Source organism: Channa argus, chromosome 2, assembly GCF_033026475.1.
Source record: "Channa argus isolate prfri chromosome 2, Channa argus male v1.0, whole genome shotgun sequence".
Taxonomy (NCBI): domain Eukaryota; kingdom Metazoa; phylum Chordata; class Actinopteri; order Anabantiformes; family Channidae; genus Channa; species Channa argus.
The window spans coordinates 4,964,842-4,982,347 of NC_090198.1; the positions used below are offsets into that span (position 1 = coordinate 4,964,842).

The window sequence follows — 17,506 nt, forward strand, 5'->3', positions numbered from 1 at the left end:
CTGGCAGCAAGTGGCAAATGTAATTTACTGTATGAACATTTTGCAAAAGCAATTCACTGCTTATTAATAGACTAAATATTTTTATTTTTTTTACATACAGTCTTAATACAGTCTGAAACGATCCTAAGATTTATGTCTAAATACCAGTCGTGCCAGGCAAAGCACGGTAGTTTTGCGCTGACAGGGGCAAGATTTCTCTCTTAGTCACAGGTTTTTTTTTATCTACTACTACTCTCCTTTCGGCTTATCCCGTGAGTTCGGGGTCGCCACAGCGGATCATTGTCTGCATGTTGATTTGGCACAGTTTTTTTTTTTTTTTACGCCGGATGCCATTCCTGACGCAACCCTCCCCAATTTCTACTGGGCTTGGACCAGCACTGCATCGCTGGGGAGGGCAATGGGCTGTTAGGGGTTCAGGGTCTTGCCCAGGGACACTTCGACATATAGCCAGGGCCGGGGATCGAACCACTCACCCTGTGGTCCATAAGCAACTGCATTTACCAACTGAGCTATAGCCGCCCCAAAATACAGCACCTGGTATTCCCAGGCGGTCTTCCTACCAAGTACTAACCAGGCCCGGCCCTATTTGGCTGCCGAGATCGGACGAGATCGGGCGCTTCGAGAGCAGTGTGGCCGTAAGCTCACAGGTTTTTTTTTTTGATGCCAAGCTTAAAAAAAAAAATAGCTGAAAATATAATTCCGTCCTCATTTCAGGCTCTACAAGGAAGTGGGTTCATAAAAGGCTATCGTGCCTGAGGCCTGTGTTCATATATAAATGATTTGGGCTTTGTTGGGGTTGGGTTAAGATTGTCATGGTTGAGCATGGAGTCCTTGACTTTTTAACTCAAACAGAGGACTAGAAGGTTACTTGAAAGTCTTCAATTGAAAGTCAGTTTTGGCAGGAGTGAAAAGGTTCATATTCTATTTCACCCTTGCAGTGCATATGTGTGTAGTATTTGAAAGCACTTTGAGGTTACAGTTAAAAGCATAAAAAAAAAAAAAAAAATGTTAAGATGGCACAAGGGTACAGTGAATGTTGAAACCTCTTATTAATCCATTTATCAGCTGGAGTGCAGGTGTGAGTCTTGAGTTCGCCTGCATGCTGGTGTGCTAATGGTTGTGTGGTTATGTACGGCCGTGTATCTCTGTCACATGCACACGTGTGTTACCTTGCTGTCCACAATGAGGTTGCGGATGCAGCCGGTAAAGTGTTTGTGCTGAAGCTGAGGATAGATGTAGGGGATGTCCTCGTTCACACCGCCAAGCTGGAGCACCTGGCTCATGTTCAGGTATCTAAAAAACAAATAATGGACAGATACGTACAGTCAGGTCGGTATATTTTTAGAGGATGATGGGTTTTGTAGCTCGGCACACTAAGCACATCTTGATGAGTTCATTCCAAATCCACTGTGGTAAAGTGTAGACAAAAATAGTGGATTATCCATGTTAAACATTACGGCTAATTTTATTCATAGATCCCAGGTTTAGTTGCTCGGAAAACAGTTGGATTGGATATAATCATACATTAAAATGTCCGTGTAATACATGGTTGCAAATCCTTTTGCAGTTAACTTTAAATCTGGAACAAAAAAGGCAACATTAGGTGTCTTTTGTTGTGATTTTCTACCAAGTCTCACTCTTTTAATTTCTCACCTGTTCGGGTGTGTTTGGTTCTGATTGATTTGAGACTATGACATTAACTTCATTATTGAGATGAGGGGGTATGATGAGCAGTTCCCTCACTTCTCGAAAGTGATTGTGGTCTTTAATACAGATATGTATGTTCTTGGTTGATTCCATCCTTTTGATGCTCCTGGGATCACCAGCAGGTTTTTTCTTTGATAAATGTACCAAATAGGTGATTTGGCCACACCTTTGTCTCTCTGATGATTGGTTCTGGTGGCTTACTTCACTGGCAATGACTGCTCTTTCTTGATTTAAAAATCAGGTATCGACCATGTGGTTTATTAAAGTTTAAAACACAACTCTGGAACAGCTTGGACACCGACTGTGCTGATGGTTTTAAGATACTAAAATTAGGGCTCTAGGAACACAATTGGCCGCAATTCCCATACTGTTTATCCAATATTTCATCATTGGATTAAAATGAACTATCGACATTTTGTGCACACCCTGAATGTTTTATTTAAGATCAATTGTGGTGGTATACAGAGCCAAAATGATCAAAATTGGTTAAATGCCTGAAATAAGGGCTGTGATTAACACAAGGTCAATACACTCCAAATGCCAACGGAAAAATCCCATTGACTTTTTGTTAAATGAACAAGGGAAATACAAACTTCCTGTTTGGCCTACACAAAAAACACCATCCCTACAGAAGTCTACTGTACACAATGTAGTATAGTACATGCACTTTCAAATCATTTGGATACAAATATCAGGGTGACTGATAGCTCCAAAGCAACAATATGGAAGTGTCAACACATCAGAACTTCTGCTTATACCTAGATTCAGACACTAGGTGAAACTCTTTTTAATTGGTTACAGTAACTAATTTGTTGCATATTCTACTTGTTCCACATGTTTTTCATTTTATTCATGTAAAATACTGAACTGGGCAGCTTTATCTTAAGTTCTTCAATCTTCCAGCTGTTAAGTGCAAAAGCAAAACTAAATATCTATACAGTACCTGATATGTGCAAAGTATTATTTAAAAAAATATGAAATGCAGATTTGTCCAAAGCCATTTTATGATTACATAAGTTTACATGGATAATAAAGTTATATGCTGTGTAGCATTTTGGGAATCTGATCAAATTCTGTTCTAATAATAATGTAGTTGTTTTGACTATTAAAATAAGTACAGTAGTTTAGAGAGAAAATAAGTTACCACACATTTCGGCTATAACTTGTATTTGTGGTACATAATGAAAACTTTCCCCCCAAATATTCAGACATTTCATTTCATTGTCATATGAAAATAAAAGCAAGCAAATTTATATTGTGTGTATGAGCCACAGTCAAAAACTAACGTATGAGGTGATGCAGTAGATTCTGTGTCAGGTTTACACAAAAAGGTTACAACTGACATTCAAGTGTTTACCTGTCAGTGTTGGGTGTGACCCCTGTCACCTCACATGAAGAGTGATCCTGGGTGGTCAACCAACTGCCCAGACCCTCCGTTTCCTTTACCGCTGCCCCTGAGCAGCGATCCAGGGTGAAGCGCACTTCCTGCAGAGAGTGCACAAATGAGGACATGTTAAACAGGACTAATGTCATCACAGAAAGCAAATGCTTTAATAAACTCTCCCTATTTCTCTGAATTATGAGTGAACCTCCTGATGATGCCAAATGCTCTTTCCCCTTTATTATTATAGTGGGAGCTGCGTCTCTGACTCGCATTTCTTTCATTAGTGCTTATTACTCTGGTGCTGCCTGCTATGTCTGCCAAAAAACACAAAACAAGGCGTCACATACTGGACCAGCATCTCCCAAAAAGTGCAATGGCTGTACTGTGTTTACAAGTACAGAAAAAAAAAAAAAAGTTGGTTCATCAAAAAGCTGTTTTAATCTTGTTAAACATTAAATGGAAACTTTGACATTTCTGACCATTTCTGTATAAAAACTGAGAAATTAGACTATTGCAAAAGTAGAATTTATGGCAAAACCACTGTATTGGATTGCATTAAATTGCAGAGGTGGTCATAAAGTTACCCATACTATGTGGATCAATGCACTCCGACATCATTACAGATGCTGATTAATTGACAATTATGATAATTAACTTACTAGTTAATAGGAGATGCTCCATTAGAAATGTTTCACCTGGTGTTTTGTTTTAACATTACACAACTTTTGCAGTGACTTGTTGGCCCTGTCACAGCTCTTTGAAGCATGTTCCTGGCACCAAATTCAAAATGAGCATTTCTTTTTACATAAAACAATCACACTTTTTTTTTAACAACAATTAACAATTTTAAAATTGAATGAAAACTTACACTTACAATTAAAAATTGATGCCGAATGATTTGCAAATCATTGCTTTTTACACAACATCGCAAGTTATTTTGGAAAATACAGTTTGTATTCCTACAGTGTTGAATGCTGACATAATTTTTTTTTTAAAAAGTGCTTTCTTCAAGTAATATATGGCTCATGGCTAAACTTGATGAACTCTTAATCTCATGCCATCACACAGAGACGTGTGGATTGGATGAGGTCTTTCGGTAACCAGCTAAATGAAACAAATTTAACTGTGTCATTTAGTTCAATTATTCCGTTTTATATTGTAAGTGGGCTTACGGCGGTGCTGAATATTGAAAGGCTTTTGATTTGGCAGAGCGCTGACAAAAATCTGACTCAGCCCTGTGCTTCTACTGAAGTGGCCCCTCATCTGTGCTGGGTTGAGTTTCCCAAAACATGGTTAAGATGCAGCCAGTCCAGCTGCTTTAGAGTACCCAAAGCTCAGAGTGAGGCTGGGAGGCTTGAAGCCTTCAGACTGGGTTATATCAAAGATTCTAAAAATAGGCTCACTGGCTGCCCTCTTGATATATAAGAGGGAAAGGAACTAAAAGCAGTAGTTATGTGTGAGTACTTGGAAAAGATGTGCTCCACGAAGCCCTCAGTCAAATTAAGATTAGCTTAATTTCACTCAAATTTAATTCATTTGAAAGAATGTCAAAAAAGGGCTACTCCACTTATTCATCGTGCAGTCTCGCCATTATTATCTCCCTTTGTACTGTGCAGTTCTACAACACTCAATCTCACACTAACGTCTTTACCATGTGGATCCCTGCGAAAGAGCCCAGCATGCATGGGGCATAATGGGTGATTTGAGATGGAAAAGTTTTGTTCGCTCAGTTGTTCATAACAGTGACGTCACTATTTAAGTCCACTGATGTGCAAATGTAAACATGACAATGTTTGGCATTAACAAACAATTATTAATTCATGGTTACTGTTTTTCTTCTAGCTGTTATCTAATGCACATGTTCCACTGTGTTCCTTTTTTATAACAGGCAAATTTTGTTTTACCAATGTTAATATAAAATTTACAGCGGTGCTATTACAAACCATATTTCCAGAAACACTGAACTATTTCCAAGATGCAATAAAAATCTGTCTTTTTTTTTTTTTTTAATTTATGTAACAAAAGTACAAAAACTGGTTTTACCAAACATTTTATGTTTGGGAATATAAGAAAATTGAGAGTTTATTTGTTATACACTCAGAAAAACAAAACTCAAAAAATACTTAAATACATTTTTCAAGTAACTAAATTCTGGATGATTGCAAACATAGCTGGTTAATTGTTTTACTGCATAAAACAACCCATCTTTTTTTGGTTTTCCCATAAGCCTAAGGAAAAATTTGAATTTAACCAAAGTTTGGGTTGTATTTGGGGGGGTGTTTGATCCACTGGTCTGGCAGGATACATCCACACTGGATTTAGATATGATATAACTGTCCATAAAGAAGCATTCAAATGTACAGAACACAGTGTTTCCCTTTTTTAAATGCAGCTTAAAATCTCTGAATCCTTCATAACTACTTAGCTACCATTAAGAAAACTACTTCTCATTTGAATGTGATCGTGTTTCTTGCGGAAGAGAATTTGGGTAGAAATGGGCGATGGGGCAAAAAACTAGCCAATAACTGGAGCCACATGTATAATGCTGACAAAAGAAAAACCTTACTACCAAGGCTGTTTTAAATAGTACATATGTTTCAAATAATAACACAGGAGCAGCTGTGCAACGATAAAAAAAAAAAAAAAAGAAAAAGAAACCTACTACTGGGTAGAAGTAAAGTAAAGCTCTTAATGCTGTCACAGGTGACCTACTTGCTCCACTGTTCTGCTGCACCTTAACTATCACTAACCGGTGGCTAATGCGACAGCTTCTATACGTAGAAACGTTATTAATCTCTTAATACCGAGGCCGAGCGTGGTAAGAGGGAGCTTGTCATGTTACCTTACCCTAAGTTAACATGACAGCTTCCATTACTGTCCTAACTCCAGGAAATTCCTGCTGGAGGTGGCATCTGAGTGACAGCAGAGAAAGCGCAAATCTTTATCCAGTGATTTACAGCATTTTTTCACATTGTACGAAAGCAAAATTTAAATTTATTCCAAATAACACCCGGCCCTACTCGGTTGCAGAAATAATGAAGATGTTCTTATGAATTATATATTACAATGCCAGCCATTGTACATCTAATGTCAGAAGAACATTTGAATACAGGAAAAGAGTAATGAAAAAATGTCAGTGTGAAAATACTACATACTTATTGAAGATTGTGTCTTAAATAAAATATGATTGGTGTTAAATTGGTGAAGTGTCCCACCTTGCTGTTGCTGTGGACATCCAGTCGATGCCAACGCCTGTCTGCAACATTCACGTTGCCTGGCAACTGAAGCACCACCGTGCCGGAGCCATGGTTGATTTTCAAGGTGGGGGTCCCATCTATTAGCTCTAGATGGAGAAAGGGAGAGTGAGAAACAGTCAGAATGTGATGAGATTATTCACTTGGACATCAGGTTTTAAGAAATGTTGAGTTTGGACAGCTAAGTAGTTTAAAGTCTTTATGGTCGCTGACAACCAATAAGAGGTTCTCTGATCCACACTCAACTCTCTAAAACGGAACCACACCCACAATAACAAATTCAAAACTATATATTTTAGAGCACACACTGACAGCCTGGTCCAAAATTGCTAAATTGTTAGCACCTCTACCTCACAGCTAGAAGGTCGCGGGTTGAAACCTGCCAGTCGGCATTGGCTCTTCTGTGTGGAGTCTGCATATTCTCCCTGTGCCAGTGTGGTTTCCTCCAGCAGTTCAAAGGCCTCCAGTAAGGTTAATTGGTGACCCATATGTTTGAATGGTTTTCTGTGTCTGTCTGAGCCCCGAGATACGGTAGACCAGGATGTACGGCTGGGTTTGGCTCTAGCCTTCCAACGACCCCTAACAGGATAAGCGATACAGATGAATGCTTGCTAACATTGTCTCTATACTAATATTATTGAGGATGATTGCCTGCTGTGATATCATTTTTTTTTATTCCCATCTCATGGCAGCCAACGAACATCAAACTAAATTCATTACATTGTATTTTCTGACTTACTCAAATGGGAAATTAAAAGTTAATGAAGTGGTTAAGACTGCTAGTATGCGCAACACCATATGTATGGATTTATGAAAAAGGCAGGATCATAATCCATCATCACGCACTGAACTTCAAAAGTTCATTTGCTACTTTGAAAAGGTTCACAACACTGAACACTGAGCACTGTACTGTTGTACTGATGACTTACTTTATGCTACAGTGGCCTCTATTTAGAACAGAACTGAGAAATGCAGCTTTCTACATGTAAATACCAGGATTTCCATCCATTATGAATTATTTTTAGTTGTCTAATGGCTTCCACTGAGTCTAAGTGTTCAGCATTTTTAAGAAGCAAAAGCTATTATAGGTCAGGAAAACTCAGTCAGAAGGTGCCTTGACTAATGCTGTCAATCACACACACACCGCAAATATGTAGACGATCATTACTGTAAATATAGTTTCTCGGTTTCAATTCCAAAATAGTAAAGTCTGAGCCAAGTACAGTAGCTACCACAAACTACTGCTGTGACTTCGCAAAAATATGGTGTAATAAGGTTGTGCTGAAATAATGGCTTATGCTAAGACTGCATTTTGTCTCTGTTGGCTGTATTTGATTAAACGTAATAATAGGTCGCCACAGTACATGTCCAGCAGCTCATTGTTCCCAGTTCGGCCACTCTTAGTTGTTATAGCCCCCTCCCGCAGACCCACTGCCTTAAATAAGGATTCCGGTTCCACTAAAGTGTTTGTTCTGATGTCGCATTTTGAGAACAACTTTCTGTGTTAAATTTTGCTTACTACTGTTCTATGACATCTGTCTTTTCGTGTTCAAGTCGGGCGAAGTTGGAAGTCAAAAGAGGCTGACAAGACTCAAATTCCTTTCTTACTTCACTGTGTGTCTGAATTCAGCCGAGCTTTCGTCATCCCTCTTGCTGCGTCTCTTGCACTGTCAGTCTGTCTATCAGCACTTTTTCATCTCCCATTTCACTTACCTCACCTTTTGCCTTGCCTCACTCTGCCATTACCTTTTTTTTTTTCCTCCAGTAACTTGACATTTTTACATTGTGCTGCTTTCAAATAATTCACGCTTTCTTACTGACATTCGGCTCTTCAACTGCGCCTTTGTGAGACCGCAGTTTTCTATCAAGCTTTCTCATGACATGTATTGAGATGTGTTGATACCTGCGTGGGTGCTCAACAACACTATTCCCACCTTCTTGAATCATTTCGTGTCATGTCTTCACCTTGAGCAAGAAGAAATTAGGTGTTGTTGAGCATGGGAGATGCTGCTCTTCTCTAATTGCCTTGTCAAGGTTGAGGTGTCCCTTTGTGATGAGTACCCCGTACTTGATTATGCTGTCGTGGCAATGGCAGCTTTTAGCCACACTGAGTGTGCAAGTTTGTTGTTAGCTTCTCTTTCCTCTCAACTTTCCTTCAATTACCTGCGAGCTGATTTAGCCCGCTCCAGCTGCAAGATGAGTTGCTGCTGCACTTCAGCTACAATCCAATTAATTTTAATACATTGGCCAGGCAATTGACCAGAAAGAACAGAATAAATGTGATATATCCGTTCAATTCAAAACCTTCCTCCTTTGTTTAACTTTCCCGTTGTCGCCTTTAGGCTCCACTTCCCCTCTTACCCACAAATCTTGATCTACCTCATTCATCGCAGTCTCTCATTTACTGTCCCACCTGGGACCTTAACCTTTTTTTTTTTTTCCTTTATCTCACTCATCTCAGACTTTCAATTTCCAGTCTTCAGGCCATACCCCCAGGAGAATTTCTTTCTTTCATGAACCCCAATGTATGCTAATGCTGTCACCACCAGCCTTCTTTTCTTTCACATGTGGACTGTGGCAGGAACATGCAGTACGATGGGGCTGGCAGCACATTCAAAGCCGCAAATCTGCATTAATCTGACCAAAAAAAGACCTATTTTCCGAGTTGCCAATGTGTTTATTATACATGTATAGGCATGAGCAGAAAAGTCTGTGTGCAAACTTGCACAGACAAACGCCATGAACCATTTAAAAGTTTGACTGACCAGCCTTTCTGGCATAGCTAAGGAGCCTTCTTGTCGAGATTGACGTGGCATTTTCCCAGGAGACGAAGACGCTTTTCAGAGGTCTCAAAGGAGGAATGCAGTGGAGATGTGAAGCAAGCAGAGATTCAGAAGTAAGGGAAGGAGCAACCATGAGAACTGAGAAACAAAACTAAGGCAGGAAATTAAAAAAAAAAAAAAGAATGAGATGTTGAGACCAGAAAATGGAGGAAGTAAAGGGTGGAGGCCAAGAGAGGGAACAAGAGAGGGAAGATTAGTGGCAATTGTGATTAAGAACAAAGCGGAGATGAAGGCCAAGTTGTGAAATGGCCGGTGGGATGATGGACGGTGGGGAAAACAAATGAGAGACGAAAATACAGACAAAACAAACAAAAGGACAAACGAACAGTGATGAGAATAGAAGGATGTGAGGATGGATTAAAAAAAAGAGGACACACAGCTGAGGATATATTCCAGATTATTTTTGTTAATGAGCCACAGTACATATATACAGTAGACTTTTATATGTGTTCTTAGTTAATTACCAAGATTGATTCACAGATTCTACAAAGAATAGGGGGGGGGGGGGGGGGGGGGGCGGGGAGGGGGTTGTCCCCAACTAAAGCCAGCAATACTTACAAGTAGCCAGATCTTGATTTAATCTAGATGCTGCTTTCCTTTAGGACCCAACAGCAATTGAGAGAGAAATAAAGGAATAAGAAAGGTGGGTTGACTGTTCACAGTGCTGGGATCTACAGTGTGAAATCTCAATCAAATTTCTACATTTGTATAATAAAAGTTGATAAAGCAGCAGCCCCAGAATAAAAGTAGAGCATCGTCTCTGCACTGCATTGGCTCATTGTTCACCGAATCAGCTAAAACATATGAACATGTGTCCTTTTTTGTTAAAAAAAGTACTTACACTGAAGTAGGTCGCTGCCAATGTTCCTCAAGACATCATAAGAACTTTTATGGTTCATACTTCCTGTGGTCTCAACACACAAAAGAGAGGATTTCTGACCATAGCTTTAAGAACTTGAGAAAAGTTCTTTCTCCGAACTGATAAAGCCTAATAACCGCTGAACTTTTCTTAAGATCAATGATGTCCAAAACACAATTGACCTGTGCTCTGAATGACTTCCACAGAGGCTGACAGCACGATCACGCTACTTTCCCAATGTGTTCACGGGTTCAAGAAAGGAAATGTTTGTGATTTGTAGGCATCATGGAGACACCAGGAACCTGCAGAGAGGTTTGGAAGTCTACATTTCTGTGGTTGTCCTCCTTTTAGGATTAGGGTTTGACCTACCAGATATAAAAATAACTGTGGAGGTGTCAAAAAGAAACGGAGTGAAGAAAAGAAATTGTGAGGTTAGCGCTGAAGACTATGCAAAAGGTTACCAGTCCAATAGGGGACACCTTCATCAGGATTGACTTATACATGCTCTGGGTGTATTAGGTTAGGACAAGACTTTGCTCTTAAAAAGCTTCTCCACATGACCAGGCTTCTTTTCTGCTCCTCATACGTAATTCATTACCTCCTACTCCGAGACAGTCGAGACAGAGAGAGAAAGAGACACCGAGAGAAGCAGAGAAGGGAGTGAGTGTGTGCTTTTTGTGCAAAGAGAACTTGATCTCCCACCGAGTTGGGGGCTCTTAAATATGAAAAAATTCCTTTGCTGATGGCCTGAGGATACACAAAAGTCAAACTGCGAGCATATGGACTACATAAACAGCATCCACACACACACACACACACGCGTACACCAATGCCTACAAGAGTTATCCTGTGTCCCATTCAGCAGGCAGAGCAGGGACCGCCTCATATAAACTATACAAATCTGTCCTCCAGCTAACCAGACCCAGCAGCAGTTCCTATTTGAAAGCTGTTGCAGTGCTAAACTGGGGGGTGAGTGGATACAGCTACAAGACAGCTCTGTGGAATTTGAACGTAATGCCAAAGTGAATGCGTTTATGGCTTCCAAGATGGATCCCTTTTCTGCCATTTACGTTCTTTATTCATCAAGTTAGTCCTGCTCAGGGATGGTGGATCTGTATAAAATCAATACTCCAACTAAAGCGTCACAATATGTTCCTTTAGGTTCATGGGAAGAGTTAACAACAGACACACAATGCTGCCAGGCCTTATCTGACCCCCCCGCTGGCAAATGTTTTTCATTCTGCAAGGGTGTTGTAATTGCACAAATTTAACTTATCTCCTTAATTTGACTATTGATTGGAAAAGTATTGGCCTCTGGCTAGTAGCCATCGCATGGATGTGTGTGTGTGTGTGTGTGTGTGTGTGTGTGTGTGAAAGAGACTCTGTTGTGTTTGCTCAATCACCTCAGAACAGGTCTAACACTTCCAGCCATGTTTGTCACCGTAGTGAAATGTGTACAGCAAGATCAACAATAACGGACAATCAATCTCACTAATACAGCTGAGGTCAGTGTGGCATGGCTGATCAGGCCCCGCTGTCATGATGCCAAAGTGAGCCAGTTTAATTTTATTTTATGTGGTACCATGAATCTTGATGAAACTACACGTTCAGATGCGATATCCTTTATCTTGCTGATATACAGCATATGTAGTGGGTTTTTTTATGTTTTATGAACACTTAGGCAATATATAGAGATACAAAATTCAATAGAGGACAAAGAATAGTAAATAAGCAACTACAGCCTGCAGCTAATTAGCTTAGCTTAGCATAAAGACAGAAAACAGGGGCCTTGCTCCACCTAAAGCTCCCTATATAAAATTTCATAACCAATTTGACAATAAAACCTAAGATTTGAAACGCAAGCTGTCACTAGCAGCACTTCAGGTCTTAGATATCAAATTACAAGAATTAACAATTCTTTAAAACTTGATAATCAAGCAGAATTAATAGTACATCTCTGATTGGACAGAAGTATGAACCTCGCCCTGTCCATTGCTGCCAGTGCTAAGTCTGGATCCCAGGAGGCTTCAGCTACGCATCTGCACATTATACATTTTGGGACTTATACATAATAAAAGATACATACATAAAGTAATATACCACAAACTTTGACAATCTGCAGTTTTACAAAGAGTTATTTTCTTCAACTTCTTGGCTGCTTTTCCTCTCTGTTTTCTATTTTATACTGTACAAGGACATGCAGGAAAATGTCCAAATATTGCTTTGCAAGTGATCAAAGAAATAACTAAAAACAATGGCTACAAGCATGTTAATTGCTGAACTTAAACATGCACTCGTTGGACACAGCTGGCTGACAGGCAACAGAAAGAAAAGAAAAAACGAGTTAAATGTGTGGAGAGGTTTTTTTTTTTTTCATGTGAAATGTTTCTATTCATGACACACTGTAAAAGAAACACGCCATTCATTGACGTTCATGTGTTTTACTGGGGCGACCACTTTCAAATAAATTCACATCACTTAGTCTTTAAAAATCATCCATAATTCAACAGAAGCAGACATCACTTCGAAAGCAACAGCAGATTTGTGCTGCTTGTAAATTTAACTCATTTTCTCCATGTCTCCATAACATCAAATAAAACCACTAGAAAACATTTGTGAAACTCTTACAAATCATATGTATGACAATTACGACACCCGACTGGAAGGTGAAAATCCTTCTTCCGCATATTTCTAACTGACTGTTACTGAGGTATAAATACATGCCGTGCGTATATTACGGATCTGGATCACTGCTGGGAAACAGGCCCAGAGGTGGTGACAGGTGGTAGTGACAATGCCAGTCAGACAGGTGGCTGCGCAGCTCTAGGACAATGTCTCACCTGTCAAATATGTGATGTCAAAACAGAAGCAAAAAAAAAAAAAAAAAAAAGTTTTCACTGGAAACTTACCTAGAGAAAGTGATGCGTATTTCATTTTTCCTCAACTAAATCTTATCTTGTCCTTGTTAATGAAAAAGTCAAGCAGCTTATACAAACAACTGAATGAAAACTAATGACAATGCTTGGGTAAGATAGCATGCAAATACAGTTTGCTGTCTATTTGCATTTTGTTATGCAGTTTTCATTACAGACGTCTCTACTCTGAATAAGTGATCACAATAAGTAATTTACCTAAAGCAAACACAATCCCTAAAAGGAGTCCTAAAAATTACCCGACGTGTTTGCACACCAAAGCAGATGAATTATGCTGGTACAGTTTGTTTGCAGTAGGAGTTGAACTTTATGATCACTGGTGTTAAAAGGTTACTTCACACTCATGAATAAAGCATCTGTACAGTAGTGTTCAATGAAATAAATATTGTTCTTAGAACTGCAGTTCTTTTGTGGTGGGATTTTGGATGGGATCCATGCATGAAAATGTATACCGGGAGCTTAGCTTGGAACAAGCTGACCCTGAACTGTTAACAAAGATGGCCGTCCTAAGCTCAGAGTGCCTTTATTAATTTGTGAAGCCTTAACTTTTTATGAACAACATTTACATGCTAGTCAAAAGAAATGGATTTAAAGCAACATCCAATGTTCGGGTATTACCTGGAACTCACCAGAGGTCAGCTTAGGTATGGGTATTATTATCCCCTACACACACACACACACACACACACACACAAAAGCACCCCTGTGTTATAACCATGTAATCTCTTCCTCCCCAGTGGCTGAAGATTGGATGTAGTACACAGCTATGTTCCTGTTGTGTTTGCGTGTGCACGAGTGCTTTACACCTTCTCTGGCTTACACAGCAGGGCTGGCTTGGTACAGCTGCCCTGCAGGAGGATAAAGGGCGGATGAGTGGGAGGCTTTGGAACAGAAAAAACTGCATCTCAATAAAAATCTTAAGGTCTGTGTGTGGAAATGTGTGTATTGAAGAAGTAGGGAATATGATCAGGCTCGACGGGCAGCGTCACTTAACAAGGCTTAATAACAAGGTGAACATCATCGTGGCTGTGTACACACACACACACACACGTGTGCACAGACATGTACACACATTTGTTTTTATCTACTTCCTGCTGCGTTCATCTTGCCCTTGATCCTGACTAGTCTCCCAGTTCCTGCCGCTGAAAAAAGAGTGACCATCGGGTTCTTGGTCCCTTTCCTGACTAAGGCCCTTCTTTCCCCTGATTGCTCAGTTTGTCCGGCCGGCCACTCTGGGAAGAGTCCCGGTGGTTCCAAACTTCTCACATTTACTGATGATAGAGGCCACTATGCTCACAGGGACCTTGAATGCTGCAGATATCTATACTCTTCCCCAGATCTGTGCCTCGATAAAATCCTGTCCTGGGGGGTTCATTGGACTTTATGACTTGGTTTGTGGTCTGACATGTATTGCTAACTGTGGGACCTTTACATAGACAGCTGTATGCTTTTCCAAATCACTTCTAATCAACTACATTTCCCACAGGTGGACTCCAGTCACGTTGTAGAAACATCTGAAGGACGCTCAGTGGAAACAGGATGCACCAGAGCTCAATTGTGAGTGTCAACATAAAGGAAGTGAATCATATAAAACATCTATTTTTATTAAAACCACCCGGTGGTGTTGATGTTATGGCTGATCAGTCTTTCTACTATAATATTAAATATTTCTAGTATTTAACTATCAGTTGTGGAAGAACTCTTGTAGATGTTGTAAGTTAGCTAACTAGTGAACTATCTTAAAGTCATGTCTTTAAATCTGTTCATTCAAGGGTTAAAATGCTGTAAAACGTTATGTTAATATCATGTGAAATGTCAGTGACAAATTACAATTATAACAGATCCTATTTGAGATCAATTTTCTCTTAGAAAACCTTTTGAAACCACTTTTGACACTGCAGCTAGTTGCTACTCACATTGCTACAGTCTCCATTGTGCACCAATTCTGAAAAAAAGACCTTAGCAATTCATTGAAGATGTCGTCACCTTCTTTTTAAATCCATCCTGGGTTTTTACTGCCAAATAGAATGTATCTAAGGGTTGGCTTGTTTACAACCTCTCTGATCACTCCTTCGGCAGCGTGCCCTGCAGTCTGAGGCCAAGGGCCCAAAATGGCCTCCTATGCTTTGCCAAGCTTTTCACAGGTTCTTATTATGACCAACTTAAATGATGAACAAAACTAAGGTATTGAGGTCAAGTCCAAATATAGAAAAACTCTTCCTGTTTTTGTGGGAATAGAGATGTTTGAGATCCGGCCTCAAACTGTAGGCACACAGCAATATATATACGCATGTCCATACATTAATGCAGTTATATTAAGCCTCAGCCTAGTGTAGCCTTGCAGAAAAATGTGTTACATGCAGTAGTTGAACCCTGAAACAAGTTAATTAGAGCTCTAAATATGTACAGCCTGACTCTAATTACACTCTGTGCAGTGACAAATCAGCATTTACTCTACTAACAAAGTCATTAACTCTTTAGGATCCAATAACGCAGGTTGGCTGGCTTTCAAATGCACACACAGACCCCCTGAAATTAACCACCAACCAAATATAATAACTCAGGATTTACACTGCAAACCCGCTCATAAAACACACACAACACACAAATATACAACACATCCGGCTCCTCAGGCGGACCTCACCTCCCACATATATTACTTTGGCAGTGATGGAACAACAGCATCTCTCCCAAGAGAGAGGACCAATGCAGAAAAGAAACAGCAAGAGAGACAAGGAGGCGTTAGTCTTTCAGAATTAAACACTAAATATACCAAGATGTTCAAGACATTTTGTTCTCTTTCCGTCTGTCTATATTGCCTGCCTGCCTGCCTGCCTGTTGCCCTTAATTCAACAGGCTTTATTGTCTTCAATGTTCAGCAATATTGCCACAGCAACCAAGAAAAAGACCAGTGTTCTTCCTTAGGAGGGAAATGTCTGGGAGATGTAAGGGGCTCAGTTTGTACATGCTTCTTCAAATCTTTTTAACCAAGCATACTCAATGTAACATATACTTTGTAGCAGGAAGTGGGTGTGAGCGACTGCACGTTTTCCTTCCAAAAAAAGGCGTAATGGAAATCTAAATAGTACACATCAAAGTTCATCGGGTGTCACGTTTAATCAGGAAAAATCAACAAGTTTGTGGAACTGCGTAATAGTGATGGCCACTGCCTAATCCTCAATCCTCAGGTCGTGGCAAGTTAATATATTCAACCTGAATTGGAATTTCGTTTTTATCCAGTATTAATCTTTAGTCCTCGGGCTAGAAGTGGAAAAATAGGAATCAGGATGTGACACACAAGTTTATTCATATGCTATTTGGTTTAGGTTGGTACCGTCGTGCTTTTCACCTTCTTTTGTTCTTTTCATCCCCCTTTCTGAAGACCCGACCACATCAAAATCATCTGCACATTTTTGCCGAGTATTTATTTGATGCGTCATCTGTGTTAGTGTATGTGTGTGTGTGTGTGTGTGTGCTCATACTAACACACTGGGTTCAAAGCACTTCTGAAACACAAATCACCTATACTCTGTACTGTCCTTTAAAGGCCTCACACACACCACCAGAGCTGTTGCTGACACACTCCTCGTGCTAAGCATTCCATGTCGACACAACGTCAAGCCTGCGCACAGAGGCAAGTAATGGTTCAACTTACGACATTGAGGAACGATATTAGATATCATTTGTTGGTGTTAGGAGAGGTCGCTATTAATAACCAAGAAGCTACTGGAAATTCTGAGGGAGGTGACATATCTTTGGTTTAATTGTGACTGTAAATTGTGTGAATGGAAAAAATGGATGGATGCCCTAAGGGGTGTAAAAAATTACAGATACACTTGAGTCTTACAATATTATGTTCAGTGATACTGTATTAATTCTAAAGAAACACTATTGATTTCATTCAAATGCTAATTCAAGAATCATTACATTAGGAATTGCACTGAAATCTATTTATTTTCCCACAAACCATTCCTGGTTTTAATGCTTCAGTGACTAACAGCAGCGAACTAACACGAGGATGTGTATGACTTCAAATGAAAATGTAAATATGGAAAACAGATTCCACTACACTTGTAATTAAAAAGGGAATTGTGGCACTTCTGTATTCTGCATAACAAGTAGGAGTATAGGTACGAAATTTGTAATAAACCAAGCAGCTGGAAAATCAGTCAGAAATTCAACAGGTTGTTGTGATTTTAATTGTGGACAGACCTCCTGCTTCCATTGATGTTCATGCATGATGATGAACAGCAGTGATTATTAAGACATGCCACATATCTCTGTACCACTTTAAACTGCATACATGATATGTGGTGTATCTTTTTTAGTCCTACCTCTTTAAGAGACACGTCTGTAATGTTCTAAACGTGTTTAATCAACTGGGTCGATTTCAAAGTAGATGTTTAACACTTGCGAATATATAAATGTAGGGTTGTTCTAATCCACTTTTTTTGGTCTTGATATAGAGGATAGATGGTTAAAAGTTGGATAGGACAATGGCCCCAAACACACCTCAAAGCTTGTGA

At 39.7% G+C, this 17,506-nt stretch overlaps 1 protein-coding gene and 1 pseudogene across 1 annotated transcript in view; both read right to left on the bottom strand.

The window, feature by feature from the left end:
* The window catches only part of si:ch211-186j3.6 (neural-cadherin), a 306,902-nt gene that overhangs the window by 59,833 nt on the left and 229,563 nt on the right, over positions 1 to 17,506 (bottom strand). The window contains exons 28-30 of the mRNA XM_067494964.1: positions 6,307 to 6,434; positions 3,065 to 3,192; positions 1,170 to 1,293 (exon numbers count right to left, since the gene is read on the bottom strand). Coding sequence (XP_067351065.1) covers positions 1,170 to 1,293; positions 3,065 to 3,192; positions 6,307 to 6,434 — 380 coding nt within the window. The remainder of the gene's footprint in view (positions 1 to 1,169; positions 1,294 to 3,064; positions 3,193 to 6,306; positions 6,435 to 17,506) is intronic.
* On the bottom strand, positions 523 to 641 carry LOC137123081 (5S ribosomal RNA; annotated as a pseudogene).